This window comes from Rhagoletis pomonella, unplaced genomic scaffold, assembly GCF_013731165.1.
Source record: "Rhagoletis pomonella isolate Grant_MI unplaced genomic scaffold, Rhpom_1.0 Rhpom_scaffold_00006, whole genome shotgun sequence".
In the NCBI taxonomy this organism is placed as follows: Eukaryota; Metazoa; Arthropoda; class Insecta; order Diptera; family Tephritidae; genus Rhagoletis; species Rhagoletis pomonella.
Window position 1 is genome coordinate 76,241,877 of NW_023458560.1, and position 8,641 is coordinate 76,250,517.

The window sequence follows — 8,641 nt, forward strand, 5'->3', positions numbered from 1 at the left end:
ACAGCTGCGGTTTGACACTCCCTTACAAAAGGTTGCATTTACGAAGGCCAGAGAAAGGGCAAGAATGCAATCCCTTGTTTCGAAAATGGTAGTAGAAAAGTACGCAAAGTAGGCAATTAGTAGTGAAGTTCCTTTCGTAAATTCTAATGTATTTGCAGGAAATCTGGCATTTTAAACGAAATGTTGAACGTAATATTGATATATCTACGTGAATTACGTAATTTATATGCTAAACTGCAAAATGACTCAAAATTAAAATAAGACTACTATGAGATTGATGTAAACGTCCATTGCTTATGTTTTCATCAGTTAAATATGCTTCATATGCATATACAAATAAACATATTGCACAAAAGCTTAAACTTTTATTTCACCCAAAGCTACACTGTTTCCATGTAAATTTGCAAAGAAGCAACACGGTGCCACTGCTAAAGGCCGGTCCACATAGAACTTTCGTGTTGGCTTTGGCGTTGGCGTTAGTTTGACAGAACGCACGTTAAAAGTATGCTTGCTACAATGAACGCTTGGCAGCGAACGCTTTGAGCACTAGATTTACATACTAACGACAGATAAATTAATATTTCATATCAATAATTGCATTAAAAATGATATTTCTTACCTACATTTGATTAAAAATTAAAAACATTTCACATAATTTTATTTATTTGCAACAGCTGATTGACAACGCGCGCAAAAAGATGAGAGATGCCCATCTTTTTGTGTGCGTTAACTTTGGCGTTGGCGTTGCCGTTGATATGTGGGCATGCCCATATAATTGTGTGCATTCATAGTCAGCTGTTAATCAAAACCAACGCCAAAGCCAACGCCAAAGTTCTATGTGGACCGGCCTTAAGGGAGCGGTGCGAGAGAGACAACTGTCAGTTTATCGAACCTTGTATTATTGAATCATGCTCCTATTGTGTTTGTACAGAAATGAAAAATACAGTGCAATAGCAGCACGACGAAAGATTATATGCCAGTGCTTAGTTAGCTTTGCAATTTATTTGTAACAACCCAGCGCTTAAGCTGATGTCACATAAAACTTTTGCTTCGCTTTACGTGACAGATTCGCTTTGACAGATAAGATGAATTGTATGAAAATGCACAAAGCATGCCACATAAATCGTTGAAGCGGCAGCGCGAAGCGAAAAGATGGTCAACTCCCATCTTTTTGCGCACTTTGGCAATCAGCCGGTTTAATATTTATTTTGTTTCGTCCAAATTCGGGTTTTCATGCAGAAACATAAAACTTAATTACATTGCTGATAATTTTAAATCAAAATAATTAAAATCCACAGCAACTTTGATGAGTAAAAAAGCGGTACAACATTGTTTTCTTGGCGTTCATTGTGGCATACCTTTTGCGTCTGGCGCTTTGCTGGCAAAGTTATAAATGTCACGCAAAGCTACAAAGTTTTATCTGGCATCAGCTTTAAAGAGAAATACATATGTACATTGTATGGGATCGTGCATTGTATGTACATAGATATACAAACATAATATACTACGTTTATACGCATGCATAAGTCGCTTTAATTCATTTCGCCGCGATTCAAAACATATGTATAAACTGAATTTCAATTCGCTTTGAAAGAGCGAAGTGCTTTGGCTCACACTCAGTGTTGCCGCGACAGGAAAAAAAAGTTTATCAAAATCCTTCAAAAAGTTTAACATTTCTCGAAAAAGTTAAGCAAACTAACTTTTTTCCAAATGTATATATATGTATATGGGTACATATAATTTTATTGTAGGTATAATAACACAGCACAGAGACTATGTAAGGAACGAACAATTTCGAACAAAGAAAGAAAGCAAAATAAAAAGTAGTTTTAAAAACTATGTAACGCAAACTGTATTAGTACATACATATACTTTAAATTACATACATATTAGTTTATCAAATTAGATATTAAATTAATTTTAGTTTAAGTCTTTCTAAAATAATATAAAACTCATGAAGCGATAGTAAATACTCCACCTTTAAGGCATCCGTACAAATGTGCCTATGTCTAAAGTATAATTAATTTTCCGCAAAGACGTCGTTGCATTCTTAAATTTATCCCTTAGCGGAATAAGATGTTTTTTTAAGTTTGTATTGATTAAAAAATGTCTTTTGCCGACCATACATAGAGAGATTCAACTTTGCCTACGCATAATTCTTTTGACAACATAATATTATTTATAGTTCTGATTTCAAGTTTGTTTCGTAATTTCGTTTTGACTAAATTCAAGTCTGAAAACTTTCTTTCAGCAGCGGCTGAACTATGCGGTAAGGACAGTAAGTTACTTACAAAATAAGCAAGCTCTTTGAAACATAACTCTTCCATACCATTTCGAAAAGAGGCAACTTTTTCCCAAAACTCGACGATATCCATGTCGCCTTTAAGTTCAATATTGCTAAATCGTAATAACTTCCATTGTGTAACTATTTTATCCGCGTCAGAATTAACTAAGTTAGGGAAACTGGAAATTAAAGGCATTATGCATATTTGCGAATCCGATAACACTTTACTAGGAGTTATGGTAGATAAGTTTCGTAAGTCTTCTCTCGCAAAGTCAAACCGCTGCGAAATCTGCTTCAATAACTCCAAATAAAAATTTAAAATATTCGTTTTTATATCAAGTTTTTGTGAGTCCGACAAATGGCTATTCTGCAAATACAGCTCGGCTTTGGCTCCGATAAAAATTTCTTGCGTTGGTAAATAACTACTTTTTTAAATAAATTTAAATTCTCCAAGGAATCTAGCCAAGTCAAAATATATTCACTTTTTACAAAGTTACTTAGTATCAATTTAACATTACTTTCAATATGTGAAAACAAGTAGGGCAGTCGAACTTTTTCCGACTGAAATTCCTTGTTTAGCCCATTAATGATATTTAGTATATACGATAAAAATAAAAAATATACTCTGAAACTTGCATCATCCATCATGTGTGCCAAATCAGCAGCCCGAATTCCATTAACCTCAAAGTAACAAGAAACGAAATATAAGCGTAAAGGACCCCACTGTTCAATTATACGGTTTACTACTTGCTCGAGTGCAAGCCACCTTGTTAATGAAACTCCTAATATTTTATGGGGCTTAACAGAGCAGTATTCTTGGAATTCTTTGAATTCGGATATCCTCTTTGAGCTGTGTGAAAAAAAGTATATATATTGCGACAAAGTTTTTCGATTTCCAATGGAAGTTTTTTACAAGCATACGACGAGCACAAATGTAGTGAGTGGCAACTGCATTTCATATAAAATAGGTCGGTGGTTCTTTTAAATATTGCTTGCAAGCCGTTAATTTCTCCAGCCATAACACTTGCGCCATCGGTCGCAAGACCTATAAGGTTTGCCATTGGAATTTCATGTTTATCAAAAAAAAATTTTATGGACGCATATATAGAGCTCGCATTACAATCACTTAACTCAATTAACCCGAGAAATCTGTCTTTGACCTTACGAGCTAACTTATCCATATATCTCGCAACTAAAACTAATGACTTTTTGCTAGAAACGTCAGTCGATTCGTCGACGATCAGCGAAAACTTTGTTGTTTTCAATTGAGCCAAAATTGTTTTTGCTGCTGTATTACCCAATAAATCTGCTAATTCAGTTGCTTTCGTTCTTCCACATTTGATTGACTTTGCAATCTTTGAGTCACAGCAACATTCTACTAAAAGTTCCGGTAAATAATCCATAAGCACGAAGGGTAAATTGTGGTATATTAAGAACATCACCAATGTGAGTTCTGCATGGTGTACTTGTTTCATGAATTTTGTATTTTCTTGGTTCATACAAGAATCAATTTTAAGCTGATGTTTTTTCTTCTCAACATTTTGGACATGCATGCGAAAAGTTGCGTGTTGTTTTAAAAAACTTACGTTGTTGCATATTGGCCTCTCACAGGCGATACAAAAGCCTAAACCATTATTATTTCGAAGCCATGTAAATTGTTGCAACCACTCAGAACGAAATTTTCGTTTTAGTCCTGTCTGAGTTTCAGTTTCACTAAAAAAATATAACAGAAATACATTCTGAATATAAAACATACCCACGTATACATATGTATAAAAATGCGCTTACCTGCTTTCCCTGTCATTTTCGCATTGTGCTTCGTTGGTTGAATTGCTTGCAATCACGCGCTTTTTTTCTACAAATCTTATAATACATATTTTTATATTTATATGAATACCAATTTTGCACGTTTTCATTATTTATCTTCTAATGGGTAAATACATACTTACCCTGCAAGAACAGTGACTATCATTTGACCAATCATTTGACTGGCAAGGCTGATAGAGATTTCTGTCACTGGCTACCTACAAGTTTCTATCACATTCTAAAGGGCAGTGTGAAAAATCTGATGTAAACATTTGTGTACATATGATCTTCCGTCTTCCTCCAACTTATGGCCTTATATATTGGTCTCCTTTTAACCAACGCAAAATTTGCAAATGTGTTAGTAAAATAAATGAAAATGTGTAAGTTTCCATCACACAATTCTTGTAGGGTACCTATCCATGAGGACAACAAAAAGAAAATTTCACTTCTGGACGATTGAAGTCTGCCAAAAAAAGAGCGCAAACCGAAAGCTAACTAGAGATGAGAAATTGTTTTCAGTTTCGAATACTTATGTACATATGTATGTGCTTATAAAATCGACTTCTGTCGAGGGTGGCCAATTGTATGAAATTAATCAGTGCTACTTCTTTGATCGAATTAGGAAACTAAAGAACTTTAATATTTTGAAGCAAATACCTTTTTATTTTAGATTATGTATTTAAATGAAAAAGTTTAGCAAAACGAAGAATAGTTTAACAGTTTAACAGCCAAGAAAAAGTTTATCAATTTTGCTTAACTTTAAGCAAAACGGCAACGCTGCTCACACTCCATTTCAAATCGGTAGTTTATTTCTCCAGACAGTTAGAAAGAGTTGGGGTGTTCACAGTTCGTTCCAAATTGTGTCTGAAAATGTAGACGTCTACATTTTGAGACATTTTTAGCATCAAACTGTGAGCACCCCTTTCTAGCAGTCGTCGCAAAATCGTCTCAAAACTTTGCTGGTGTTGCCAGACATTTCTTGTTTGCGGGCATTGTTTATATGTCGCCTTTCGATTTTGTTTCTGAAAAATTGTAATTATTTAACTTAATTACCAATTCGTAATATTTGTTATTCCTTTTCCTTGATTTGTTTCTTTTCATCAGAAATTACGCTGAAATTAAATGCAAATACGGAAAACGTGCCCAATAAATAAAAAAAATGTGATTAGTATTGCCATAATGCAACCCTGCTGCGAGGTTGCAAAATGTAGACGCGTAAAAAACATACCTTTGAGTGTGACAAAATGTAGACGGCGTCGTTTTCCAATTTTGTATGGGAAACAACAACACCACAGATTTTACGGTTAGAAAACGTCTTAAAATGTAGACGTCTACATTTTGAGACACTTGGGCTGTTCACAGTTCGTTCCAAATTGTGTCTGAAAATGTAGACGTCTACATTTTGATACATCTTTAGCATCAAACTGTGAGCACCCCTTTCTAGCAGTCGTCGCAAAATCGTCTCAAAAGTTTGCTGGTGTTGCCAGACATTTCCTCTTTGCGTGCATTTTTTATATATCGCCTTTCGATTTTGTTTCTGAAAAATTGTAATAATTTAACTTAATTACCAATTCCTAATATTTGTTATTTCTTTTCCTTGATTTGTTTCTTTTCATCAGAAATTGCGCTCAAATTAAATGCAAATACAAAAAACGTGCCCAATAAATAAAAAAAATGTGATTAGTATTGCCATAATGCAACCCTGCTGCGAGGTTGCAAAATGTAGACACGTAAAAAACATACCTTTGAGTGTGACAAAATGTAGACGGCGTCGTTTTCCAATTTTGTATGGGAAACAACAACACCACAGATTTTACGGTTAGAAAACGTCTTAAAATGTAGACGTCTACATTTTCAGACACTATTTGGAACGAACTGTGAACACCCCAACTATTTGGAACGAACTGTGAACACCCCAAGTGTATAAACACCGCTCTCACTCAAAGCGAATTGGAGATCAGCTGTTCCGCTCAAATTCCAAATAATCGCATCAGTATTTAAAAGCTGATTAATAATAATCGTTCTTTTTCTTTGCCACGATTTTATAATGCCGAATAAAACTAGATTTTTATCGCTTTCCACTATGTTAACTTATAAAATGTCAAATGAAAACATACATACATACCATACACATAAAAGGTTTTCTTTTTAAATTATGATTATATGTATGTATATGTGTTTACAGCGATTCATTTGATCTGTACAAATTAAAATGTGCTGAGCTTCAAGTAGAAATATCCGCGTTGGAAAACAAAATCGCAGTGCTCGAGGCACAAACAAGCGAAACAAATTTGGAAAATAAGTCAAAATTACATCGCTACAACATGGAGAGCATATCGTCTGCAATGTGCATTTACTCCGCGGGTAACCACAAAGCCAAAATTTTTGCAAAATCTGATGAGAAATTTAAAAGTAAATTTGGACCAAAATATTATAAAAAGATTTTATTTGGGAAGAACATTCTTTAGAATTCGATTTTTAAATCGCAAGATTAAAGAAACGAAAATTGTATATCAAAATAAGAAAATTAAAAAAATAACAACATAATGCACTAATGGTTTTTATTATAAAATAAAAAGAATAATTACAATGTAACAGTTTACATTTTATATATTTTTAATAAAAGAGGGGCAAACCACGTAAGTAAAAAAATATCAAGTACTGATTAAGGGAAAGAAAATACTCCGATGTATTGTTTTAATATTATCAAAGTGGCAAGGCCGTTGATAATACTGACAATTTATGAAACTTCAAAAAATTTTATTATCCGTCAAAAGTTGTTTATTGAAACTACCTTCTTTTTTGTATCATGTGGGGTGTTCACAGTTCGTTCCAAATTGTGTCTGAAAATATAGACGTCTACATTTTGAGACATCAAAAGTACGGCGACTACATTGTTATCACGTTATTTAGCACGCGTATATTCGGACCTTAACTTTGGCGTATTGGATGTTGACATTTGTGGGCCTTCACAGCCACGATTGCTTGGTGTTGAGGGCGAAAATGTACATCAATCTGGTTCTGGTTGGTCGCCGGTTGGCGTGGATGACAACTTATGTTTGATGGCTATAGGATTTCTTCTTGGCTCACCTGATGATGCAATTATTTGGCGTGGTCCGAAGAAGAATGGCATGATTAGGCAATTTTTAAGTGAAGTAGATTGGGGACAACTGGACTTGCTCATATTAGATACTCCTCCAGGTACATCAGATGAACACTTGTCAATAGTATCATATTTGCGTGATGACAGCGCACCGAAAGCGGTGTATGCATTGATTGTGACAACTCCTCAAGAGGTCTCGTTGTTAGACGTGCGAAAGGAAATCAATTTTTGTAAGAAGCAGCGTATACCAATATTGGGCGTAGTACAGAATATGAGTGCGTTCCGATGTGGGCATTGTGGACAAACCTCAGAAATATTCCCGGCAAAGACAGGTGGAGCAGCGGTAATGTGTGCCGAAATGGAGGTGCCATACTTAGGCGCATTGCCGCTAGATCCACAGGTGACAAAGGCGTGTGATACCGGCGAAGATATAACAGACATAAAAAATTCAACGATCGAGGCGCTAGCTAACATTTGTCAAAAGATCGTTATGGGGCTGGACAGCGCGTGAGTGAGACTTCTGATAACGTTGTTTTAAAAAATCATGCTTAAATTTGGTTATATTTATTATTTTTGCTTTTAAACCAAAATGAATAAAATATATGCATACGTAAATTAGTCACCGTTACAAATTCTTATAATCAGATCAATATTTATAAGTTTAGGTAATCGTAATAATTTTGTTTTAACGGGAGGGGCTTTATAAAAAAAAGTAAAAAAAAAGAAATAGTGAACATCTCAAGATGTTGCTTTCTGAGCAGGCGGCAGCGGTTTCTTGAAGAATGTGTCAGTAATACTGCTGTTGGTACTAGTGCCGACAGCCGATATTGTCGAACGTGTTGTATCGCTCCCGAGGTCCTTCTGAACCATTTGCGATAGGGCAGTACTCTCACAAGGAGGCGCAAAAGTAGTATCGCGACCATGCGTTGGTGCTACAGATAAGGTTTCACGTTCTTGGGATGGAGGCGCATTTTCCGAATTCTCTTCTAAAGGCGATAATGGAATAACTTGTAAGGCGGGCAACTTGGTCTTGAGTTGGTCAAACAACGAGTTAGTATCGATCGTTGTTTGTGACTGCGTCTGTGTCTGTGTTTGCATTTGTGCGAGTGGCAGGGGTGGCGGAACATTTTTAATCGTCACAGAATCAGTGCAGTCCTTTACTTTGTATATACCCACAATATAATCGGATAATTCGAACATATTTGAACGTAAGGAAATGATGATGAACTGTGCGTTTTTGGTGCGCTCCTGTATAGCGGTGGGTTATTGGAAATTAAAAATACATTTTTATACATTTTATTTTATTATTTGACTAACCTTTATGTAGTGGGCCACAATGGAGATGTTCTTGAAGTCAAGTGCCGCATCTATTTCATCCATAAAGTACAATGGCGAAGGCTTATAATAATGTAATGCGAATACCAATGCCAATGAGGACAGCGTTTTTT

At 35.3% G+C, this 8,641-nt stretch overlaps 3 protein-coding genes across 3 annotated transcripts; 1 reads left to right on the forward strand and 2 right to left on the reverse strand.

Moving 5' to 3' along the window:
• Positions 1 to 3,016: 3,016 nt before the first annotated feature.
• LOC118741757 lies at positions 3,017 to 4,356 on the reverse strand. The gene is made up of 3 exons (XM_036473731.1): positions 4,234 to 4,356; positions 4,073 to 4,147; positions 3,017 to 3,997 (listed from the first exon to the last, which is right to left on the reverse strand). Exons 1-3 carry the CDS (start codon positions 4,266 to 4,268, stop codon positions 3,067 to 3,069), a joined length of 1,041 nt encoding a protein of 346 aa, XP_036329624.1. The 5' UTR covers positions 4,269 to 4,356; the 3' UTR covers positions 3,017 to 3,066.
• A 2,058-nt stretch (positions 4,357 to 6,414) lies between these two features.
• LOC118742112 (cytosolic Fe-S cluster assembly factor NUBP1 homolog) lies at positions 6,415 to 7,837 on the forward strand. The gene is made up of 2 exons (XM_036474074.1): positions 6,415 to 6,454; positions 6,962 to 7,837. The coding sequence occupies exons 1-2, from the start codon at positions 6,415 to 6,417 to the stop codon at positions 7,702 to 7,704; spliced, it is 783 nt and encodes a 260-aa protein (XP_036329967.1). The 3' UTR covers positions 7,705 to 7,837.
• On the reverse strand, positions 7,742 to 8,635 carry LOC118741317 (structural maintenance of chromosomes protein 4-like). The gene is made up of 2 exons (XM_036473250.1): positions 8,511 to 8,635; positions 7,742 to 8,441 (listed from the first exon to the last, which is right to left on the reverse strand). The coding sequence occupies exons 1-2, from the start codon at positions 8,571 to 8,573 to the stop codon at positions 7,932 to 7,934; spliced, it is 573 nt and encodes a 190-aa protein (XP_036329143.1). The 5' UTR covers positions 8,574 to 8,635; the 3' UTR covers positions 7,742 to 7,931.
• Positions 8,636 to 8,641: the final 6 nt, after the last annotated feature.

Coding starts and splice junctions, on each gene's coding strand:
- LOC118741757 (XM_036473731.1), bottom strand. CDS start 4,268: ATGATTGGTCAAATGATAGTCACTGTTCTTGCAGG. Junction 4,148..4,233: donor ATAGTCACTGTTCTTGCAGG/GTAAGTATGTAT, acceptor ATGTATTATAAG/ATTTGTAGAAAAAAAGCGCG. Junction 3,998..4,072: donor GAAAATGACAGGGAAAGCAG/GTAAGCGCATTT, acceptor ATATTTTTTTAG/TGAAACTGAAACTCAGACAG.
- LOC118741317 (XM_036473250.1), bottom strand. CDS start 8,573: ATGGATGAAATAGATGCGGCACTTGACTTCAAGAACATCTCCATTGTG. Junction 8,442..8,510: donor TTGTGGCCCACTACATAAAG/GTTAGTCAAATA, acceptor ACCGCTATACAG/GAGCGCACCAAAAACGCACA.
- LOC118742112 (XM_036474074.1), top strand. CDS start 6,415: ATGGAGAGCATATCGTCTGCAATGTGCATTTACTCCGCGG. Junction 6,455..6,961: donor AATGTGCATTTACTCCGCGG/GTAACCACAAAG, acceptor CTACATTTTGAG/ACATCAAAAGTACGGCGACT.